The 24,933-nt window shown below is 41.9% G+C and overlaps 2 protein-coding genes across 3 annotated transcripts in view; one reads left to right on the top strand and one right to left on the bottom strand.

Annotated features, from left to right (window-relative positions):
- Nucleotides 1–1,185: 1,185 nt before the first annotated feature.
- Nucleotides 1,186–19,405, top strand: rftn2 (raftlin family member 2; the record flags this gene model as incomplete). Its single annotated transcript, XM_079231115.1, has 9 exons — nucleotides 1,186–1,324; nucleotides 12,354–12,534; nucleotides 13,902–14,010; nucleotides 14,793–14,967; nucleotides 15,486–15,704; nucleotides 16,630–16,736; nucleotides 17,816–17,919; nucleotides 18,000–18,084; nucleotides 19,190–19,405. The coding sequence occupies 9 exons, from the start codon at nucleotides 1,186–1,188 to the stop codon at nucleotides 19,403–19,405; spliced, it is 1,335 nt and encodes a 444-aa protein (XP_079087241.1).
- Nucleotides 19,406–21,698: 2,293 nt separating this feature from the next.
- Nucleotides 21,699–24,933, bottom strand: part of LOC306747729 (MOB-like protein phocein) — a 10,369-nt gene continuing 7,134 nt past the window's right edge. For both annotated transcript variants that reach the window (XM_079230816.1, XM_079230815.1), the window contains 6 exons: nucleotides 23,835–23,935; nucleotides 23,274–23,316; nucleotides 22,801–22,887; nucleotides 22,613–22,692; nucleotides 22,214–22,325; nucleotides 21,699–22,128 (listed from right to left, as the gene is read on the bottom strand). In XM_079230816.1, coding sequence (XP_079086942.1) covers nucleotides 21,994–22,128; nucleotides 22,214–22,325; nucleotides 22,613–22,692; nucleotides 22,801–22,887; nucleotides 23,274–23,316; nucleotides 23,835–23,935 — 558 coding nt within the window. In that variant the 3' untranslated portion in view covers nucleotides 21,699–21,993. The remainder of the gene's footprint in view (nucleotides 22,129–22,213; nucleotides 22,326–22,612; nucleotides 22,693–22,800; nucleotides 22,888–23,273; nucleotides 23,317–23,834; nucleotides 23,936–24,933) is intronic.

Here is a 24,933-nt window from a genome sequence, read left to right as displayed (position 1 = left end):
TCTCTGGAGTAAAGGAAATGCCACACCGTTAAAATAATCCACTACAAGTAAAGGTCCTGCATTAAAAACCTGACTTATGGGAAAAGTATGCAAATAACAGCAATGTTTACAGAGTCATCATGTGCAGTGCATTCAAATCAAAGACATTCAACTTTAGGTTTATTTTCCGTATTATCTTACATACTTTTAAGTTACTGTTACTTTTAACAGTGCATGCCTTTGTAAAAATGTTAAATGTTTTATCGTATTTGTACTTTTACTTTTAAAAGATCTGATACTTCCTCCACCGCTGAGTTCTTTTTTTCCTTTTCATAATTCTTTATTTCACAAATGTACAATCTCATAATTTGTCAATAAGAAACGGCATAATAAATGTAAATACATTTAAACTAACATACCAGGGGGGCAACCACAGATAATAAAAAATAGACGAAAAAAAAAACATAAAATAAAAAAAGCATTTTATGCTTTTATGATTTTTTTCTGTCTATTTTCAGCTGGTAAACACAAACACAAACTGTCTATTTTCTGTCTTTTTATTTAAAAAAAAAACTAGTAACTAATCAGATCTTGTAATCTAAGTAATCAGTACTTTTTACAAAGATAATAATAATAATTATAATTCTTTATTCAACATGTACAATTTCATAAATTGTCAATAAGAAACGACAATTAAATATATATATATATATATATATATATATATATATATATATATATATATATATATATATATATATATATATATATATATATATATATATTTAAACTAACTCCGCCGCTTAAATAAAACTTTATTTCAGAGTCTTATTTTGAAATGTTGACCGGAAGTGGAATTATCCTCGCCGCCTTGATTGTGGAGGAAACTTTTCTTCCTCCCAGAGAGAGAGAGAGAGAGCGCGGCTCCTCCTCTCCACGCTTCAGACCTGCGGCCACAGCAGCGGGACACTTTCTCAAGAAACTACCCATGAAAACAGCCTCCTTCTCCGGTTGCTGTTTTTATTTGAGTCGTTTCCCCTGATTACCTGTGAGCAGTCGGACGGATTACCGGGGAGCACCGAGGAGGTGATGATGATGATGATGGAGCGGTCCCGTTAAAAAAAGTTTCCAGCGCCCAAAGAGAGAGAGAATCTCGTCGGCTCCTCCACCGCGCTCCTCCGGTGCTCTCACGCCGCCTCGGAGGCCATGGGCTGCGGCTTGAGGAAGCTGGAGGACCCGGAGGACAGCAGTCCCGGGAAGATCTACTCCACCCTGAAGCGAGCGCAGGTGGAGAGCCACACGGACACCGTGTACGAGTACGTGCTGCTGGACTTCAGCCTGGAAGGTAGGCGCAGGTCATCGATCACGATCGAAATCAATCAATCAATCAATATGTTTATCCGTACTTTATGTTGACACCGAGACAGAACTACATAAGTTATTATATCTGGAACAGTTAATTAATCAATTAAAGTGATTAGTCAATTGACAGTCAATTAACAGGCTACATGATTGATTGGTTAATCATTGAAGTCATTAATTGATCAAAGAAGCTCCTGTTCAAGCTGCTTTTCTAAACAACAACAAAAATAGATTATATTTAGGTGTTGGACTGTTCAGAGTAAACAAACGCTTAATTGATTAGTTGATTAATCGACCAAAAGAGCAACTATTTACAACAACAACAAAAAAGCCAAGTATTTTCTGGTCTCATGTTTTTTAAATGTGAAGATCTGATGCTTGTCTTACATTTAATATGTTATTATTGTAATTTAAACTTGTTTTCATTCAACCTGAAACAATTGATTGATTGTTCAATATCTTGACTGACTATTAAATGTCTTTATATATCGTGATTATTGCATACTGTTTAGTTTCCTCTTCTTGTTTTCAATCTAAAACCCAACTTGGACTTTTTGACACTATTGTCCAATGTTTTCTGACATTTTATAGAACAATCAATCAGGAAAAATACTTTGCATTTGTTGCTCTTACTCTTGAAGGAACACTAATGTGATCTAAATGGAGCTAAGCACACTACAATTAATATATAAATCCTCCAGCTGGTCCATCTAATAACTATTAAGAAGATATTTAGTGTTTTCCCCTTTTTTAAAAGGCCTGACGGTGCCTCCAGTTGTCCCATCGTTGTGTATGTGTCCTTTAAAAAAGGTAGTTTTATTGGAACATTTTATTACTGACACAAGGGCCAATATTTACCTGTTAATGTTTTTTTTTATGTGATTCTTGCATGTGAAAGCCCTTTCAAAATAAAATGTGTTTCAACGTGACCGCATCAAACTGTGAACTTCTCCTGGCAACAGGGCGGTTGGTTCAGCGTATCTAGAAATAGGTCACACAAGGTCTTTGCTGCCTTCTTCCCTTGGCTGACACACACACACACACACACACACACACACACACACACACACACACACACACACACCGCTCTCCATGTGCCAGGCATGCAGCAAAATGCAGAGAGAAACCCCCACCTGCTGGGATATGGAATCTAATTTGAGCATGTGTGATAATCTCAGATGGCCGAGAGACTTTTATTTTTTTTATTTGAGGATAATCCCTTCATCTGGGCCTCAGACTGGCGGTTGTGACGGTGACCTATTTGGAAGGAAATGGTGATTAAGTTCTGAATGGGAGCCGAGCACGTAAAACAGCAGGCCGGCACGGTAATGAATCACGGAGGAGAGCGCTGCTTTCCAAAATTAGAGGGTGTGTGGGGGTCAGGGAAGTAAAGTACGGAATGACCTCAGGGTCCCGTCTGCATTAGAGCCCATCATGTGGACTAACAACGGTTTTCTTTATTTACCAATAATCTTTTGCCTGTAAAGTGTCAGAAACTAGCAAAAAGAATGCCTGTTGCTCGCTGGAGAAAACAAACATGGACGCCAACCAGCAGCCCGGGCTGTTTTGTATATGCAGTTTGACATTTGGGCTGAACGTGCAGAGTTTTGGTGAGATCCTGAACGGACACGTGCTTCGTGAAACAAAGCTACCTTCAGGTAAAACTAAATCTCACACCAGCGGACCCGGACCGGAGCAGAACCGGTCCAACTGGGTCGTCGTGCACGACTCATAATCATAATCTGCTCGATAGTCTCCGTCTTAAAGGGGAACTTCTCTATTTTCCCTTTTTTTTTTGTGTGTGTCTAAGTGACTAATGGGGACAACTTTATTAGTTTTTTTTAATCGGTGCAATGTTGATCGAGACCGCTGCAGTTGCTAAACAAAGCAAATTGCAACGTAGCGGCTCGGGGCAACTCCTCACCGGCAATGCACGTCAACTAAAAGTGCACGTTTTTTGCCCCTGGCTGGCTCAGAATTAGAAGAGAAATATTCTTATTTCTAATGGTGTCAGTTAGAACTGTTGGTTGGCGTACGTTGACGGTGAGAAGTTGCCCGCAGGGCTCGACAGTAAGGCAACCGTTCTGAGAAATTGGCAACCAAGTTTCGGACTTGGCTTTTTTTTAAATATATATATGTTTAGCCAGATGAACATGATCGAAAAGGACATTTGTGAAGTCATATAACTGTATGGTATCTTCATACTTAATACTCAAAATATAAGGTGACTTAAAAATGCCATATTTTCAGTTTTGGCAACCAAAAGCCGCGGCCTGGTTGCCGACCTTGCGTCCATCTTTAGGAGTCGGTGTTGTTGGGATACACACTGTAGAGCGTGAGTTGTTTCCAGCTGTATCCTGATCCGGACATGCCCGACTAATCCACCACATTTTCACCTGCAAATGATCAAACCGGCGCTCCCTGGCCCAAATCTGGTCACTTCCATCCCGGAATACTTCCATGTGAGTCATTGAACAATTATATATTATCAGAATACAGCTGTATGTGATTTCATTTATTTATTAAGGAAAGTAAAGAGAAATCCAACACTCTGAATGCATTTTTACCACCAAATTAATGGTAAAAATAATAATAAAAGTGCAGTTTTCACGTTCAGCCGGTCTTCCTGGCTCCGCTTGACGGTCGCCGACTTAAAATGTGTGAGTGTGCGTCTCCGAGTGTGACGCCGCCATAATTGGCACAGCTGAAGGTAAAAACCGGCTTGATTCCAATCTGTAGTAGTCATGTGCAGTCTGGTGACGGCTGGCATCCTCACAGGCATTTCTTTCTCTTTTTTACGAGGCTCTAAACTGTTTACTTGAGTAAGAACGTTGTTTTTTTGTTTTTTTTAATGATTTGGTTAGAAATGAAAATTGGCCATTCTCTGTGTCTTGGTTTCTGCCAAAGTGAAAGATGAAAAGCCGACAAAATGTGGCACTAAATGTGTGTTTTCCTGGCGTAGAACCGGATCCTCGCTCCAAGTGAGGCTCTGCAGGCGGATCACATGTCCTCCCCGATGGAGAGGACATGTGATCCGCTCCCAAATTCCAGTTGAAACATGAAGAGCGCTCAAAGGTGCTCCGGTTTAATGAAAACTATTTGATAAACGCCATCAACCATGCAATATTAATGATATTATATCAGATTTGTTTTGCCTCTAGTGGCGTAAAGTGGGATGACATGTTCGGGCGTGACTGGGCGACTACATCTTGACTACCACAGCTTCTTAATTTGAACCCTGAATCGGTTGCAGATGTCTTATTTAAAGTAACTGTATCTGGACTGGAGGACGCACAGGCAGCGACCTGTCAATCACCGTGTAGCCCCGCCCTCAAGTATGCTCCACTTTATGGTCTGTTTGACTCTAAATGACCATAATTTACTAAATGAACATCATGCTGTATTGAAGAAGACTTGAAACTAGAGATTGAGACATAAACTCATGTTTACAATGTTTACTGAGGGAATAAATCAAGAGAAGTAGAGTCATTTATATAGACTTCTATACAACCAGAGGAGTCACCTCCTGGTGGTTAGGAGAGAGAATGCAGCTTTAACACATGAAGCATAGACTTCTATACAACCAGAGGAGTCGCCCCCTAGTGGTCAGGAGAGAGAATGCAGGTTGAACACATGAAGCATAGACTTCTATACAACCAGAGGAGTCGCCCCCTGGTGGTCAGGAGAGAATGCAGCTTTAACACATGAAGCATAGACTTCTATACAACCAGAGGAGTCACCTCCTGGTGGTCAGGAGAGAGAATGCAGCTTTAACACATGAAGCATATACTTCTATACAGCCAGAGGAGTCGCCCCCTAGTGGTCAGGAGAGAGAATGCAGCTTTAACACATGAAGCATAGACTTCTATACAACCTGAGGAGTCGCCCCCTGGTGGTCAGGAGAAAATGCAGCTTTAACACATGAAGCATAGACTTCTATACAACCAGAGGAGTCACCTCCTGGTGGTCAGGAGAGAGAATGCAGGTTTAACACACGAAGCATAGACTTCTATACAACCAGAGGAGTCGCCCCCTAGTGGTCAGGAGAGAGAATGCAGGTTTAACACATAAAGCATAGACTTCTATACAACCAGAGGAGTCACCCCCTGGTGGTCAGGAGAGAGAATGCAGGTTTGAGGCACTTTATCATTGGCTTGACTTTTCAGACCCGGAGGTCGCCGCATGTTATGTGAGTTAACACTCGGCATACAAGAAAAATAAAATCTGTCTTTCCAGCTTTAATGGGCTGAATGAGTTTGTTGGAGCAGGAGGTGTCGAGACTCGGTAGTCCTGAGTGTTATTTTGGAAAAGAATAACACATCTGTCGGCGCATTACATTCCTGACAAGCAGCTGGCTGACAGACGCCTCGCATATCTCCTTGTTGCATATCTATTTTTTTTTTTTTTTATGTGTTTTTTGTTCAGGCAAGTTCCACCACCTGCACCAACCCCCAAGCGCAGATTAATTTTAAGAAGCCGATCACTGTAGTTTAATATCAGACACACACACACTCACACACACACACACACACCACTCCACCCTGCTCTGGCCTCGCTTCTCCTTGAAACGATGAAACGTTTCTGGGACACACACCCAGCGCTACTGTCACAACTCACTTTTATCTGCCTCATCTCTCACTCACACACACACACACACACACACACATCATTGTATGTCCCGTACTCTTGGCCTGGATTTCCCCCCCGACCGAGAGGATGCTGGACGTGGAGGCCTGGAGCCAGAGGCAGCACATCAAAGCAGCTAATGGCCGATTCTTCCCCGAGCTCATTACTGATCGCTGCACGGCACATGAGAGAGGAGTCATGTGGACTCTGAAGAGCTCTTTATATAGGTATTGATCTTTTTTATTGTGCTCATTGTGTTCCTTACTTTTAAAGCTCAGTCCAGTAAACAAACTGTGTTTGAGTTGAAGAAGTCACAAGAATCTTATCTGGAAAAATAAGCTTCTCCAGAACAATTAAAATATTTAAAACAAAGTGAAACTAAATAAATTTAGATCGATCGAAGACATAAAATTGTGCTGCAGCTAACATTTTGGAAGACATGTATCATAAATAATATAATCAAGTTGTATTTGTATTATTATTTTTGCTTTTTTTGTATTTATTGTTTATAAGATGAGGATTTATGATCTCAGGTCAGTAGCTCATGACTCACTGTTTACCTGATTACCTGTTCATTCAGAAACACAAAGATCTGTAAATGAGAGCAACTTAATCATCGTTTTATTAAAACATGGTGAGGAGGTTAACGAGGGTCCCGGCTCGGTCTGATCCGCTTTTGTTTTGCTGATCAGAAAAGGATGAAGCGAAAGAGATTTCGGCTGTTTTTCTATTGATTTATTGCAGATTTTCCGCCAGTAGCATGTCGGATGTCGGATGGTCGACCACTTTAATGCCGACTAAATATTTCTACAACTATTGGATGATTGCCAGGACATTCATGGTCCCCAGAGGACGAGGCCTGTTGACTTTGGGAACCCTCTGACTTTTCCTTTTGCAGCACGATGAGGTTGACATGTTTTATTTTATGAAATATCTCAACAACAATTGAATGGATTGTTTGGTACACACACTCACGTGGATGAGTCATAACTTTTTGTTTATGACCAAGATCTGTGAAACTAACGCCGCTCCCATCAGCCTCATCTCTACTTTGTGTTCATGCTAACACACTAAAGTGAGATGGTAAACATGGTTAGCATTAGCATGTTAGCATTGTCATTGTGAGCATACTTTGTGCCGCAACTGCTGCGCAACAGTTTCCCCTGGCATGAATAAAGTTGTCTTATCTTAAAGTGAAATTTCTTTTAAGATAAATAGCTTCTTTTTTTTTCAATAAAAACTCTGTTTTCTCTTGCGATGAATTATTGCCTGAGGCTGACGAGCTTCTACTCCCCTGCACATGGAGCGGTGTCACGCAAAGACTCGACGCGAACTCTGAAGGCAATCAAGGAGAAGAGGATGATGGGAGAAGTTGCTCAGCGATGGCAGGTCAGGCCTAGATGAATAAATGGGACAATACAAAGGGATCTGCGGGTGGAGAGAAGGCTTAAACTGAGGCGACGCATTTCATCGCTGGTTGGATGAACTCCGCTGAAGTTGGTTGAGTTAAATGTGGGATGAATTGAAACCTAATCTGCAAAGAGATGGCGACTGATTGGTCGTGATGCGGCCTGACCTGCCGAGGCATCGATTCCCCGTCTTCATCGTGAACGGGACTCTATCTGCCGGCCAGTGCTCGTCATTATTTTCAGGGATGAGTGCGATTTTCTGTAATCTCCGTCTAATGCTGGATTATTTCAGATTAAAGCCAGTACTTCCATTATTGCATTTAGAGGAGACTTGAAGGGCGACACAAACCTGGAAACCTGCACTCGGGATGCAATTATCTTTTGATTCCAGTTGATTGGCGTAATGAGGAGCGGAGATGGCCACATTGGTGGGTTAGAAACCTCCAATCGGTTTGTGTTTTATCCATCAGGCCTCCAACCTTTACGGCTCTGGTTCAATCTCTCATAGTGTCATTTTCTGAGAAAAAGCTCTAAAAAAAGTTGTACACGTCCTGCTCAGCGGCAGACAGACACAGTTGGAAACGATCTCGTAAAGTTAGTGAAGCATTTAACACCTGAAGAGACATTTCTCTGAGGTTGGTGGAGACCAAAAAAGGAGCTAAAAGAGAGTGAATATCGGACTTGCGTTCATCAGTTGGACTGTAATGCTGCGTTCACACAAAGCATTGCAAATGTTTCGCACGAGTAGATTACATGCAAAGTCAATGCTCGGACGCGACTGGTTGCGAATAACGGTGGAGGAGTCGGTGAAATCACCAAGCTACGAATATTATTATGAACCCAGACACAAATAACGCGAATGAACCACATAGTCGATAAAAAACGATGTAGATGTTTGTGCGAGTACAATGTTGCGAAATTTCGTCCAAAATGAACAACTTCATGTTGTAACCGCTGGATGTGTAAAAAAAAAAAAAAAAAAAAAAAACCATCTACATCGTTTTTTATCGAGTTCACCACATCAACTTGAAGAATGGATCATATGTCAACTATCTAATATTTTTGGGTCATCACTAAACCACCCATAAAATAAAATGATGCAATATCTTCAGAAATTTGAAGAACAGGAACTCGTCCTCTTTCTCCGACTTGGGAGTCTTCATGCAGGCTTACCTTTAGTGATGTCATGGTTTCTGAGCGGCATGTAAACAAGTGCAAAAAAAACCTGTCTATTGAATCAGCTGAATCGATTTTATTTAGGTTTTACTAATCTCTCACAATGTGATGTAACTGTGGCATTGTAGCTGCCAAACTAAAGCAGAGTTTTATCCAATACAGTATCATAAATCCCTACGATAAAGCCTAACATGCTGGATCGGGTGTCGGCGAGTCTTTGCACAGATCCAATATATCATCATCATCATCATCATCATCATACTTTATCAGCTCATTACCGCTCCACAACAACAACACGTCATCGCTGTTGAGAGTTGCACGTCTCGTGCTGACCTCGGCATATTTGCATTTATCTGTCAATCAAGTATTTTAGTATTCGATATCTTTGTGTTTTGGGGGATGAAGGGCGGGGGAGACGGGAGGTCCTAAAATAGCACTGAGCATTAACAGAACTGCATCATCATCAACTAATCTGCACTTTTACCTTAACTCACAAGCCGACTGTTAAAACAGAGAGACGCTCAACTGGTGTTCGAATGAAGCATTTAGCATTTTGGAGCTTTTAGATCATGAGAGCATTCTCAGCTTTGTCCACATTTGGGGGCCTAAAGCACACATGTGGCAGTAACCTTTTAATAAAGCAGGTCGACTGCGTTTCACTGACTCGTTTCCTGACATGTATATATTATCAAGCAGCGATTCCTGCATCTGGTTGCTCGGGACTCCAGATGTGCAGCTGTCAACAGACATCGTTAGCCGCGCTTCCGTCCTCGATTTCGGACGCAGGGATTTGAGTTGCACATGCGTGACGTGAGCAAACTGCGACGGTAAAACTCTAATAGTGAGCGTGCCGACGTTGGCTTGTTGGCGTCAAAGCGTTCTCACGGAGCTGCTTGTTTTCTCCTTCTCGTGTTACGCTTGTTTTTTGTTTTTTTTAGGGGGCGGTGGGGGTTACTCCTTGTTGCCAGGCTGCTTTCTCCTTTTCACACCTTCTCTCCCATTCACATACGGGCTCATAAAATCCATCTCGTAACTGCTGTCTGGCTCCTTCCTCCCTCCTTCGCCTCCCATTCTCTCGCCCTTCTCTGTGCCCTCAGTTGTTGCTCAACTCCACTTGAGCCCCTTAACATCCTCCACCTCCTCCCCTCTCCTCCCTCACCCATCCTGCCAGCTCCCACCCTCTTTGCTAGTCCTCAGTTCTTCCTCTCCTCCTCTTCCTTTTTTTTTCTCCCACACATCACTAAACAGAGGCCTCAGTGTGCGGGCTGACGGGGCGAGTGGCAGCAGGATGGGAGGGGGGTGAAGACTGAAAGCAGGGGAGGAGACAAGCAAAAAGGCTGCAAACAAAAGCCCTGGTTGGAGGTGTGTGTGTGTGTGTGTGTGTGTGTGCATGACATCATGGTCCTCCTGGGAGCCATTATCCGCAGCGTGGTCGCCTGTTTTTCTTCTTTCTTCAGTGCGACCCTCCAGACGTTGCCGGTGATCCACGTTTGACTCGACCGGCTCCGTTTCATCCTCCCCAAAGGAAAAGAAAGTTGCCCCTAAAAGTTGAGCGAAGCGCTGACTTTGTCCACCAGCTGCATCATTTACGAGTTAAATCTATATTGAAGTGTTTTGGGGTGGGATTTTTTTTTTTAAGCCCACAGGAATGCGAGGAGGCTGTGGCTTCACCGAGGTTCTGGTGGGCTTCGGCCTCTTAATGGAGCCAGACGAGCCATTCAGAGGCTGCAGAGACCTCGCCGCTGTGGACCGGTCTTTCCCCATCTCTGGGGTGTTTGTCCGTGAGAATGTGGGGGGTTGTAGTGAGGAATGCTCTCACACACACAACTTGAAGTGTGTTAAATGGACTGTGTGTGTGTGTGTGTGTGTGTGTCTTCATGGGGCACGAAGCCAAGCCCCTCTGTGAACAGCCCCTCTTTGTGGACACAGGAAGTATGGTGATGGTCACAGGGATTTCCAGCCAGAGTTTTTGAGGGGAAAAACAACAGCAACACAGCACCAGCGCCTCGCAACTGACCGCGCACTCTTTGCACCTCCTGAAGCTGCTGAGGAAACGGGCAACATGAGAACCGAAATGAGATGACATGTGATCTGACGTGCAAACCCCTCGAAGGGTGTTAATTGATTTTCCAAAGTTGTAATCGGCATGTAGATCAGTATTCACACAGCGATGGGCGCTCATGTGCAAATATTCAAGAGATGCCTGCACACGAACCCTGCACCTTCATCAGAATGCTTAGGAGTTGATTAATACTGCAGGTGGCATCCATTTTTAAAGGTGCCAAATTTGATATTCGGAGCATCATCAACTATTTGCTCTGCAAAGATATAGTGGAGTCACGTCTATCTGAGCAGAGAATGAAGGAGTAATGGTACAGATGCAATGCATAAAAAAAGATAGACGGGCGTTCTTCACTATTTTCTTTCATTTTATCGACTAGAAATTGGACTAAATTGATGTTTTGTTTCACTTAAAACTACATTTCTGACCATCAGAGAAGTCTTGAACCAGGCGAGACATTTTATAGACTAAACACTCAGTCAGAGCATGTTGGATAATGAAAATGAAAATGTCCCAGCAGCATGAGGATAAAACTGTATTTCTTCTTGTGCCCGTCTCGGAGACGCACCTTTTAGTAATGGTTAAAAAAAACACACCCAGACATCACCGCTTGAGGAGCACAGAACCTGTGTGTGTGTGTGTGTGTGTGTGTGTGTGTGTGTGTGTGTGTGTGTGTGTGTTCGGTGTATTTATAGAACCTTTACGTCACAGCGTGGTGGTTGTGGCGTTCCCCTCAACATGTTGGTGGTTGTTGTTTTTATGGCCGTCATCAGTCTTTGAAGCTGTCTGACGCAGCTGGACTCAGGATATTAAAAGTCCCAGACCAGACGTTTCCAGACCTGCAACGCTGTCATATTCATATTGCGAGACCCTCGATGTAAAGGAGGTGACGTGTCAGTCAGTTTCACACGCCACAGGAGCGGAATTTGCCAGATGGAAGTTTGTCTAATAAGTGGTTTCATATGTGACAACTTACTAAAAATAGCACCGTCTCTGATGCTGAACTAAAATACAATACATAACTGGAATTAAAATAATTGGTATGCTCCGTCATCATCATCTGGCAGACCCCATGTGTTCGTGTGTGCATATATATGTGAGAGTGTGTGTGTGTGTGTGTGCTTTCCTGTCTCCGGTAGCAACAGTGGAAAAGTGATGTTTAAGTAATTACACAGGAAGGAAAAGAGAACTTTCCCAGACCGTGTGCATGATTTTTGGATGCTGAACGTTTACATGAATACAGACAAATCTGCGAAATGTCTTTTTTTTATTTTTTTTTATCATTTTGTTTTTATAATTTTGGGCTTCCACCCACGGTACATGGCTTTCTCTGTGGTGGGTTGTATTGTGAATAAAGTCAGGTGTCAGTATTTCCCACCGATTTTGAATTTGTGTGTCAATCATTTAAAGTAATTTTCCAAGCAAAGATGCCATACATTTTCTGTTTGTTTGTTTTTTACCTACTTTACTGTTTTGTCACACAATTGTAGTAGTCAAATGGATATATTTTGTCTTTTGAACTGATGGGGAGGCTAAAAACAGGACAGAGCATTAACAGTTTACCGCAAAAGGGCAATAAACTGCATTATGCCGCCAACTAAGTACTTTAGCTTTTAGAACATTAGGGTATTTTTCAGCTTTGTTCACATGGCCTAAAATGCATGTGGCATAACTTTTTATAAACCAGCTAGAATGCATTTTACTGAACCGTCTCCTCCTGATTGTGTCTGTTTCTGCAGGCAGTCGTCCGACGGTGCAGTATGTGGCGTCCCTGTCCGAGCTGCCTCAGGCCCTGCAGCCCTACTACACACAAGGCTACGTCCTGACCGCCTTGCACCCCATCATCCTGTCTGTGGGGCGAACCCGCTCCCTCCCCTTCAGCCTGCTCTACCGAGCCATCCTGGCCCGTCCCAGATCCAGGTACTTCAATTCTAACCCTCTTTTGAGCTTTAAACCTCATGGTCTAATTGTAATGCTTGCCTCTGTTTTTCACGATGTTTGCACTTATTTACTAGTTTATAACTTCCTATAGCGTCCTTTCAACTTGTCAAGCCTCTAAAAATCTAACACATTGGCTACATTAGCATCAAAGGCAGGCTGAATGGTAGTGGGCCAATAACGGACCCCTGTGGGACGCCATGTCTGATGGTAATAGTCTGAGTTCTCCCTGAAAGAAAGACATGGATTATCTGGACCCAAAGGCTGCTGGTTAAGTATGGATTGACTGTGAGAGGTGTCCTCTACTCCACTCCCTCTGCCACACATGCCTTCCCACTGTGTGGCCACATGTTCGCCTCCATACTGTCTAGTAAATACATGAATGATGGATGAAATCCGCTGCATAATTAATGCAGAGCCCCGGTAGGAGGTCAGACTGGCGTGCCTGGAGGAGACTATGTTTTGGTGTGACTTAAGTCTACCACGATGTCTATTGGCTAGAAATCCACCCAACAACAGGGGTCCCACAGCAGCCAATGAAGGTGAAGCATCTGTGATCTCTGCGCTGTGATTGGTTGGGAGACTGTAACTATGATGAGGATTTCTTTCATAATATTGCAGTAGAGGTGAATTAATAATGTTAATGATGGCGTTTGCAGTAGTGGAGAGTAACTAAGGACATTTACTCAACTACTGTACTTGGGTACAATCTTTGAGATATTTTTACTTACTTTGAGCATTTCAATTGTATGCTACTTTATCCTTTTACTCCAGTTCGTTTCAGAGGAAATTCATGTACTTTTTTTACTCCCCTACAGATTATTAAGATGACCAATTCATAAAATATGACACTGTTCTGTATATTAAACTATCCGACAGTATTTAAAGTAATTAAATGTGCTTCACCTCCACCAGCTGTGACATTAAAACACTGCTTAAATGTTAAACTATCATAATAATATTCCAATACATATATAATAATATTACCGTCTGAAAGGGACCATTCTACCCAACACGTATTTTACCTTAATACCTCAAGTAAAAAAGTGTGTAAAAACCTTTGTACTCCAACTTTTACTTACACTTATTTTGCAAAAACTCCCTTTCACGTTGGAAATGCCGGATGTCGTGCAGGAACGTTAGATTGCTGTTTACCCTCTGTGTTAATTGCTCCGCCTCCCGCTGAGCCTCTGAATGATTTATGTGTTTGTGTCCGCAGCTCAGTGACAATTACAAGTGAACTATGAACCCTCCAGATGGAGGCGAACAAGAAGGTTCCGTCACCGCTGAACTCGTCTCACTTTCTGTCTCATGGATGTTTTTTCTCCCGTCTGTCTGCGTGTTGTCAGTAAGCAGATGGCGTCCATGTGTCACAGCGTGCCGATGTTGAAGGTGGAGGAGTGGCCGTTACCTGGAGAGTCGCTGACGGGCGACACGGTCCGAGCGCTCATCGACCGGGTCAGTGGGATCCATTTTAAAAGTTACGGTTCCCAACCTGAGGGGTCAGCTCCTCCGAGGGGTCCCATGGAGAATCAGAGGGGTCGAAATTGCGTCAAATAAGGGAACTACTGGATGCTTTGCCCTTTTTGAGCCCATGAAATCCTTTTAGGAAGTGCAATTTTGATCATTTCACATTTGATGAATCTAAAAAAAGGTTCTGAAACAAAAGTAAATGTCAAAATATTGAATTATTTCTCTTTTCAAGACTCTTAAGATGCTTAAAGGACGTTTCAAATAAGTGAAATACTGAATATTTCCACCTTTGTTGGATTCTTTAATCCTTTAAAGAAGTGAAATATTGAATATGTTCACCCGTTTCCCCTGGAAATAATATATACTTTGACATTGTCAGGACTTAAATTAAACACAAAATCATTTCCACTTTTTATCACTCCTTAAATGAGCAGAATACACAAAACTTTCGAATTTTTCACGCCTCAAAAAAATCCCTAAAAACTTGTTAATATTGATATCCTTGGATACTTTAAAGTGGAAACTTGAATTTCTTCTTGCCAAAGAATACATGAACTGAATCTTATTTTGGTGACCATGTTGATTTTAACCATCATAGTTTTTTCTTTAAAGCTGGTAAATGTGATCATTTCAGTTAATACATAATGTGTGTTTCATTGCACATGTTGTTCACTTGTGAATCTTTACACATTCCAGTATTTTCTGCTTTCAGCTGCTTTCCTCCACTTCAGACGTCGTCTGACTGTTTCTTTTTGTCTGTCCGCCAGGTGAACAGCAGCGCCCGGGGGGGCGTTCGATTCGTTGGCTCGGTCCTCCAGCAGGTGAGCGGGGTCACCAACGGCAGGGTGCACAGTCCCAAGCGGAGCTGCCGCTCTCCTCCACGCACCCCTCCTGGTACTCCGCCCGGCGACCGGGAGCCGGAGGACAACACCTATAGTCCTGGTGAGACTCTCAGTGCAATAACTAATATTCTAATAAACATCCATCAGTGGTGGGAGACACACTTGCACTTACACTTCATATATTTTTGCACTTTTATTATTTAATTTTCTTAAATGTCTTATATGCAACTCTGCTTGCATATATCCCCCTTGGGGATGAATAAAGTATATACCCTATCCTATCCAAAAGTAGCAATACCACTTTTGAGCTATTCATATTTAAGTAAATATACAAAAGTATTAGCATAAACATATATTTAAAGTACAGTTCAGAAGTATATTCACTATAATATTGGATTATAATTATTGATGCATTGATGTGTTTATCACTTTGATGTTGCAGCGGTAAAGGTGAAGTTCAAATACTTTATATACTGTTGTTTAGCTCAACAAATAATATATCGTGGTGCATTCATTTACTTATATTTTACATTAACAATCTAAATCTGCAACGCAACTATTGTTGTGAAATAAAAGTACAATATTTGCCTCTAAAGTGTATAAATACATTCCTTCCAGACTTGAGGTTGCTGGTCTTCTTCCACTCCTGGGCTCCGGGCTGCGCTCCTCTGGACTCGCTGGCCTGTCAGTACCACCAGGGGGCGCTCTCCATGCGCGTTTCCAGGAAGGGTCAGGTGGTCAGCTCCCTGGAAGCCGATTGGCTGGAGCTGACCGCCGCCTACTACCGCAAAGGCTGGTCGTTGGTGGACTCCTTCGTCTACTGGGACACGCCCAAAGGTTGGTTTGACGTTTCTGACCTTTAAGCTACAGCTAGCGGCGGGAGAAGTACTTTGAAATACTTCTAAAAATACTCCCATTACAAGTAAAAGTCCAGAATTCAAATGTTATTTAAGTAAAAGTATTATCAGCTAAATGTTCTATACTGGTTTGAACAGTAGAAGTACTGATTGAGCTGAGATTCTCCTTTCAAAGTGTTTTAAATCACTGTTAGAAATACATGTTAGAACTTTTTAATTTATAATGAATACTTTGTATACTGCTGGGTACATTTGTAGCATTCTACTGCATCATTAATAACACATCATATGTTTTGTTTTTATCTACAAAGTAAATAAATGTAGGAAAAAGTACAATGTTTCCCTCTAAGATTTAGTGGAGTAGAAGTCAAAAGTAGTATTTAAGTGTATTTTTTTGTTTTTATTTGAGCATTTTAAATCTATAAAGGAGTGAAGAAGGCGAGACTTTGTGTCTAAAAAGTTGAGAACAACTGGTGTTTCTTCTTCTATCTCTACCTTTTCCATTATTCTCATAAAACAGTGATTCACACACACACACACGCACAAACTCAGTCACTTCCTGTTTTGGCTACGACCCCTCCTCCGCCTCCTCTCTCCCGCCACGTCTATATTTGGAGTCGTCTCCCCGACCCCGGCGACCTCACTTCCTGTTCCTCTGCAGAGTGGCAGACATCGTCCTTAAAGCTCTGAGGGCTGAAATACACACACACACACACACACACACACACACTCTAACCTATTTCTGATAACTGGGTCATTATCAACCCAATTACATTCCTCTGCGCTCTTTCAGCATGGAAAGGATTTGCAGCCTAACAGTATTATAAAAGTGGGTTATTGTATATGATTATAAAACATGACATTATTTGTTTACATTTTACTGTGTGTGTGTGTGTGTGTTCCAGGTGAGCCGGTGCCCAGGTCGCTGGAGGGATTGTTTGTGTACGAGGAGAGAAGCACCTCCCCTCCTGCCAACGACACCATCGTCGTAGAGCAGTGGACCGTCATCGAGGTGTGTGTGTGTGTGTGTGTGTGTGTGTGTGTGTGAGAAATCAGACAGACGTGTTCAAGCAAGGGAGCTGTTTAGGTCAATGTTTAAGGCAGATGATGCAATTGTTTAAAAAAATACTAAGCCAGATAGGAAATAAAAGTCGTACTAAAATGATGATTATAGATAATGAATTATGGAAATAGTCCACATGGCAGATGGGCACATTTTTACAAGACTTTAAGTGTGTGTGCCTCATTCTGACGAAAGCAACGTGAAAATGAAAGCGGGCAGTGTGACATGTTCAGGGGGAGCAACTCTTATTTTGAAGGGCCAGTTCACCCAAATTACATAAAAGAAAAACATTACTCGTAGTGCACAATATACAAGATTTTACAAAGTTATCACGACTTAACTTTTTTACCGTCATAGTCATCTTGTCGTCACCCGTTGGTTTGTGGACTTACGTTTTTAAGCCTCTATTTTGGCTTTTTGGCCGTCGCCATCTTGGAATATCTGGCTTTTTTGCAACCAATAAACGGACGTTACCATATTTGGAATGCGTGACGTAGAGACGTTGTTTACGGTCTTTCTAACTCTAAATGACCATAATGTACTAAATGAACATCATGCTGTATTGAAGAAGACTTGAAACTAGAGATTGAGACATAAACTCATGTTTACAATGTTTACTGAGGGAATAAATCAAGAGAGAAGTAGTCATTTATATAGACTTCTATTCAACCAGAGGAGTCGCCCCCTGGTGGTCAGGAGAGAGAATGCAGGTTTGAGGCACTTCAGCGTTTGCTTCACTTATCAGACCCGGAGGTTGCCGCCTGGTTGGCAGTCCTGCATTGATGGGTCGGCTCCATTCAAATGAATGGGAGAGCTTCCTCTTTACAAACAGCTGACTCTGCAAAATACCTTTTTGCAGAGTCAGCCTTCTGAGGGAATTTATCCCTTAAATGTTCTTTTTTTTAAATACTGGCTCTCCAAAAGACATGAGACCGAACCAGGATAGTTCAATATCTGTATTTCTAACTGGGCTGGGCATATTTTCTGATCTGTAATGTGTGTATTGCATATATTATGTCTACACTCAGGGCACCAATGTGAAAACGGACTACGGGCCTCTCCTTCACACTCTGGCCGAGTTTGGTTGGCTGCTCACCTGCGTGCTGCCCACCCCCATCATCCGCCACGACAGGTAGATATGCCACCAGCTCGTAAGATCGGCGTCTTAAGAGCCGGCGCCCTCAGCTAACCGACGCCTCTGTTTGTGAGCAGCGACGGGAATCTGGCCACGAAGCAGGTGGTGTTTATGCAGCGGCCGGTCAGGAGCCAGGCGGCGTCGGGACAGCCGTGGAACCAGGTGAGGGGGGCGGGGGGGGGGGAGATCGCACAATTCAACTTTACTTTTATAGAGAGATAGATCAGTGAACATATTAGTGTTTTACTTCATTTGTTTATTTGTATTTATTGTAAAAATATATATTTTTTTAAATCAAGCACCTGTCACATAATTAGTTTTTTGGGTATTTCGGTGTAAAGAGGCCATTATTTCTTTAGTCAGTATCGTCTATTAATGGAGGAAGACTGTGAAAAGCTATTTATGTGGCCACACTGCCCCCTGGTGGACAACGTGGAGATTGCGCTTCACTTGCAGTGGCGTTTAGCCGACTAGGTTCACAAAGCGTCCTTCCTTTTAGAGTTGTCCTCTTTTTCCTTCTTTTAATGATAAAACAAACTATTATAAATATGTGATTATCTTGGCAAAGGGAATAGAAATGTGAAAACTTAACTTAAACCTTTATTTCAACAAAAATGGGTGTTGAATGAATGAATGAATGAATGAATGAATATATACTTTATTAATCCCCAATGGGAAATTTGTTGTTGGAGTAGCAGCAACTAACAGAAACAAAATAAAATATAAAAACAACTGGGATGAAAGATATACAGTTATTTATATATATATAAAAAAAATATATATATATATATATATATATATACATATATATATATATATATATATATAAATAGCTGCGATGAAAAGATATTTACAGTGCAGAGAGTATTCATTTAGGAAATGAAATTAAACTTAAACTACAGTATAGAGAAGTGCAAAAATGCAAAGTATGGGTAGTGTATATGAAGTGTTGCGTTTATATTTGTGGAAGCCCATTTCCGTCAGTAAAAGAAAAGATGAAAATGTAGCTGTGATAATAAAAGTATCCCCATGGTAAGTTGAAAATATGAGATAGAAAATAAATCAGGGCTCCTTTCAGGGACTGAAGGAAACTTTGCACAGTTAAAATACAGCTATAAGTCATGTTCAGTGTCATAAACGCTCCTTCTTTACTTTGCCTGGTAATGATTCTACTGATCTATAAAACAAAATATCTATCTTTCCCCTGTTCTTTATTGTACAGTGGGATCGTGGTCGCCCAACACTAACTCCTCTCTCCTCCGTCCAGGCGTCCTCGGTGCTCGGCGACGTGTCCAGCCGCTCCGTGAGCCGGGCGGTCAGCCGCCCCGTCCCGCCGGAGGACGAGGAGGAGGATCTGTCTCCGACCGCCGGGGGCATCGGGGGGTTCCCCGTGTTCGGCGGCGGGTATCCCAGCGCCCTGTCCCACCTGGAGGAGGGCGGCTTCGAGCAGGAAGAGGGCAAAGCGGAGGTCACCTGCATGTGAGCGGGTCGGCGGGGGATTTATGACGCTGTTGGATCCCTGAAGGAAAAGAGAACCACCTGACTTGTTCGTGGTCCCTTTCCTTTTATTAACAGACTTTTAACGTAGAAGAACTCTGCACTTTTAAAAAGAAAAAGAAAGAAAATGTTTGTTATGAAGCCATAATGAGAAAGAGGTATTATTTAGATCTATGTCCACACTTTTACACCGACACTTAAAGCATATTATTTAACTCCATCTTTCTTTTTTCAAGGGCAGTTCAGGTGCTCATGGGAAATCACAACACTATAAAGCACAAGCACAGATTTCTGCACAACACCGGTGGTAAAAACTTTATTTTTTAACCCAGCTCGCACATCTTATTTTCATTTTTCTCAGTTTATCACACGTTTTACGCCCAGTGGTCTCGTTTCACCTCACATCACACTTTACCTTCGTATGTGTCAGCAGTTCAAGCTCCTCTCCTCCTATTGGCTGAGGGATGTGGACATTTATCAGGGAGTTTTCCCCGTGTACTTTGGTACAGATAACAGTATTTCTCTGAGGAGGATTTTAGAGTTCAGGTGCTATTGGGAAGTGTTGTAACCCCTCGTTTAAACTGACTGCTGCCATTTCATAATCTGGAAATGGTTGTAAAGTTTTAATTAAAAAGCCACGATATGCGTTACTTTCTTTATATGGTACTGGCAACGCACCTGCTTCTCTCTAATGGATGAAGTTCTTCAGAGACGTCGTTTTAATGCAACGATTACTATTTTTTTCTAAGGGGTCTGTGTCCAGGTGTTTGGGAACTACGACTGCATGTGTGAGGAAAAAGGTTGTATGAAGAGTCTGTTCTGAAGACTACAAGATTGAAAATTTTAAAAAGTTACAGAAATGTGTTTACCAGACGTCTGTAGCTCGTCTCTGCTGCAGGCTCCAACTGTCAAGTTGCATTGTGGGTAATGTAGGCGCCAGTCTTCGAAAGATTTTGTGGAATAAAAAGACGACGTCTCTGGTTCTGCCGCGTTGATTTTTGTATAATTGTTTTGTAAAACTGTTCACTGCGACGTGAAAGTGTTAAAATCTGTAGAGTTCTCTTATCGCAATTAAAGGGATTTTTATTTCTGAGGACAATGCTTTTGTAAATATTAGATGTTAGTAGTATTCATTGTGCAAATTTGGGTTTTTAACTAATTGTGGTGAATGTTATTTTGCTTTTTGGGGGATGGAAAGGTGATCAAATGCAAGAAAAGTATAATTTGTGATTCATACATGTTTTAAATGTATTTTCCTCCACAAACTTGCCAAGGTTTTTACTAAATATCAGTATTAATATTCCAGCCTTTTCTCTTTTTCTGGAGTTGTACATTTTGCTTCCTATTTTATTAAACACTTTCTTCCCATGGCTTGAGTCTCCTTCAGTGCTCATTATGACTCATTCCTGACAAAAAAAAAAAAACACAGAATAATAATTAAAATGTCCACACAACCACTTGAATAATAGGTCTTTTTTATTAACAGACATGAAAATGTCGACAGTAACAAAATTTTAGTCCATTTAAAAAAAAGAAAAATAAAGTGGGTTTGGATTGACAAGACTCCTCCCACAAAATAACTTAATGAGGGGAGAGGGTAAAAGGGAGGTTTGTGCTCCGACACGTAAATGCAGCCGACATTTCCTCCTTTCCTTGCGTTTACTCGTCAAAATGTGTTTGTGAAAACTGGCCGAGAGCAGCGCAGTCCCAAAAAAAAGAAGTCATGGTTTCTACAGAGGAAAGAGCGGGAATGTCAGGCTCATTGTACACAGTATTAAAAACGGGGGCATGCCACAAAGCAGGATCAGAGTTAGCCAACAAGCCTTCCTAAAATACTCTGAAACGCCCTCTCAGAGGAGAAGGAACATCCGACTGCTAGTACACTTACAAAGCTAGAGGTTACGTTTGTCTTTGTTCACTACCACACAAGCCACACACCTACATCTGTGTTTTAATAGCATTATTGAGTCAGCAGGCTACTTTAGTGATCCCTTAATGGGACGACCCTCCCGAAAAACTGGCTGGTAGGCAACACAAGCGAATAGAGAGAGAACGGAAGCAGACAAAAAAAAGGTGAAGCACCATCAGAAAACACGATGGTGAATTAAGAGAGGGGTATGTACAGAGGGAGAGGAGAGACGCCGTCAGTGTGTGTGCCTTTGTCAACAATACAGGTCACCATGATTACATTTTGCAAATCCAGCTGCTAAAAGAAGATTTAAAAAAAAAAAAAAAAAGGAAGGGAAGAAGAAAAAAAAAAAAAAAGGGGTCTCCCCTACAGGAGTAGTGTGAGAGCAGGGGCTGCGTCCAGAGACAGCGCATCTGAAGGGGAAATAGGATAGAAGAAGAAAGAAAAAAAACATCTTGTCCTGCAGGCGTGGCTGAACTCTGCTCCCGCTATTCTTTACCCCTGACTTCCTTTGAGATAGACACAGTTGACAAGGGTGGAGGGGCATGGACAGCGTTACTAGACATGAGCCTCAATACACTGTAGTGTGTGTGTATGTGTGTGTGTGTTACATGTGTCTCCCTTTGTGGCAGCAGCAGCAGCAGCAGCAGCAGCAGCTCGGACCTTTAGGCCTCGCTCTCCCCGGCTGACGAGGTGTTCTGCACCTCCTCCTCCAGAATGGGCACGATCAGGTTGTCCTTGGACATCAGGTTGTATTTCATGACGAAGCGCGTGAACCGGTGACACAGGAACGTTTCGTTCTGAACACACACACACACACATTATTGTCAAATCCAGAAAAGACCTTAAATAAGGAGCAGTTGGTACATTTCCAGGGAAACCTACCTCATACTTGTCAAATATCTGGCGATGATGGAAGTAGGCATGAGAGAAAATCCTATAGATGCGACGACAGACGGAGCCCAGTTTGGCCACCGATGACTCCTTGATGCTCACCCTGCGGGAGACGAACGGCGGCTTAGTGAACTCAAATCTACTGAATGCGAGGCGACAGTGAGATCCCTCTCCACAGCAACGAGCCGCTCCGGCAATATAATAAGAGGAGCGAGAATGCGTCAAACTAAAGTGATCGATGGATCGGCGAGTAGCGTCTAAAACACAGATTTAGAAGCACACCCACTTCTTCTCACAGACCGCTCCATCTGTTCACACTTTCCGTTACCCCCAAAATGAATTTAAAAAAAAAACACATTTATTACATGTTTAATAAGGAAGATGACTGACCTGCTGGGGAAGTATTTGTTGCTATTGAGAAGACAGGCAGCTCCGTCCAGCGTGTGCCTGGTGTAATCAATGGCAGGGCACTGTGGATAAAGCAGCACAAAACACATACGCAGGTGATGAGGGGGGGGAATAAACACACACACACACACACAAAGTGGGCTTTGGGTAAACTTTGGGTCTCGACTCACCTCTTTGGGCGTCTTGTGGGCAGCACATAAAAAGATCCACTGCTCTGTGGCGGTCATCTGGGTGCAGGTGTCTGGATGGCACTCGCTCTGAAATTAAACAAGCGTCCCTTTAAACCACTTAGAAGGACACACACACACACACACCTGTCTTTCATAACTTATGACACCTTGATACCTTGGACTACAGCCATGTGATTCAATGTACAACAACAACACTCCAATAGCAGCTGTAATGCCTTTGTACACAGATTCTGCCACTAGTCTAACCCCAGACTCCTAAAGTATGTAGAGCTCATTCAGGTGTTCCCCTTTTAAAATAGGTAAATCAACAGCTTGAGTGTGCGTTCTTTATATATATATATATATATATATATATATATATATATATATATATATATATATATATATATATATATATATATATATATATATATATATATATATATATATATATGTCGAGTCAGATCACTTACCTGCAGTTTTACAGCTAGTCCATTGAGCTCCAGGCAGAACTGCCTACAAAAAGGACAGAACGAGAGCATAATTAGAAGAAATTAAAAAATAATGGTTGCAGGTTAGTTGAAGGGTTGAGAGGATGGAGGTCAGGATTCGTTAAGTAGTTTTAGAAATCACAGTAGACTCTGGTTTTCATTCATTGAGTTTGTGGAGAATTTATCATTTCCCCCCCCCCCCCAGATTTCTTTATCATTTATTTTTTCTTGTGAAGATTGTTATATATTTTTTGTTGCCTTGATCCATGAATGTTTGCCATGAACTCCAATTTCCACATATAAATAACAGAAAGGTGTTCACAGCAATATGACAGGCTTGTAATTAAAGTATAGGACTGAACTTTATTTTACTCTGAACATGAGGAGTCTGCAATTGTCCAACTGTATTATATTTGTATTTGTCGTTGTTTGTACGGTTTTGTTGAATTGTGCAAAATTAATAAAGAAAGCGTTCAAAATAAATGAATCCACACCCTGTGTGGACTCACCCAAGAACATAAGGAAATGTGTTGTTCAACATACCTGAGGTGTTCGTACTTCCACACCCCTTCGTCCTGACCCTCCGGAGGCTCCAGGATTTTGTCGATATTGGAGCAATCTGATCTAATGTTCTGCTGAATGTACTGAAACAGAGCCATCAAACAACACACCTCAATAGTCGCTCAGCCACAGCGACATGATCATCAGCTTTACATGAACATGATACACCAGCAATCCACAATGTCTGTGTTAACTGTAGGGTGTCAGGGTGTGAAACTAAAATGAAGCTTCAGTTTCAAATTTAAAACATTATCCCATGAAGGCTGTGTAACTAAAGAAGAGTCTCATTTATAAAACGGTGCGTAAGCTCCACACTAAATCTGTGCGTGCGAACAAAAAGGAGGAAACTCACGTACGCCGAACAATATTCTGATTTATAAAAACCTCACATACGCCTGCCAGCTCGCAATTTCCTTATATAATATCACAGATCGACCTGTAAATGTGGGCAGCTGGTTCAGCCTCACATCAAAGCACCTGATGAATGAATGAGTCTGCTGGTCAATGGGTCTTTACTACCGAGAGGAAAACCAAGACAAGGATTTGTTTTTTTGCCACAGAAATCAAAGTGCATGAAGGGATCTTTGAACACTCTTCCCTCCTAATTCTTGCGTTCACACATTTTAACAGTGCCAGAGTCTCTATCGTGCAGCATAGCACATCACGAAATTATTGAGAAAATCAGTGGTGTCCACCACTCTGAATAAAAATGGAAGTTTGATAGGTGAACACAATTCATTTCATTATTCATTCATGTTTTCTTATGGCATTTTGATTAGGCGGAAATGCAGTGATACTCGAATTGGATAGCCATTTTCAATTTGTCTGAGTACAATATGCTGCTTCCTCCCCTATGGAATAGACTATAAATAAATATATATCTATAGTAATGCTCATTGCAGCAATTTTACTCACAAAAACTGTATGAAAACTAAGATTGTACTTAGATGCACAGTATTAGAAGATTATTGAAAACTACCAATTCTTTAATTTTACGTTATCTCACAGAAGATGATCATTTCATCAGCTGCTCCACAGATGAGCAAACACCCAGCATTTTAATTTTTACCGGAAGACGACT

Source organism: Taurulus bubalis, assembly GCF_910589615.1.
Source record: "Taurulus bubalis genome assembly, chromosome: 15".
Lineage (NCBI taxonomy): Eukaryota > Metazoa > Chordata > Actinopteri > Perciformes > Cottidae > Taurulus > Taurulus bubalis.
Note: the sequence above shows the minus strand (reverse complement) of the source record. Positions and strands in the feature narration are given on the sequence as shown.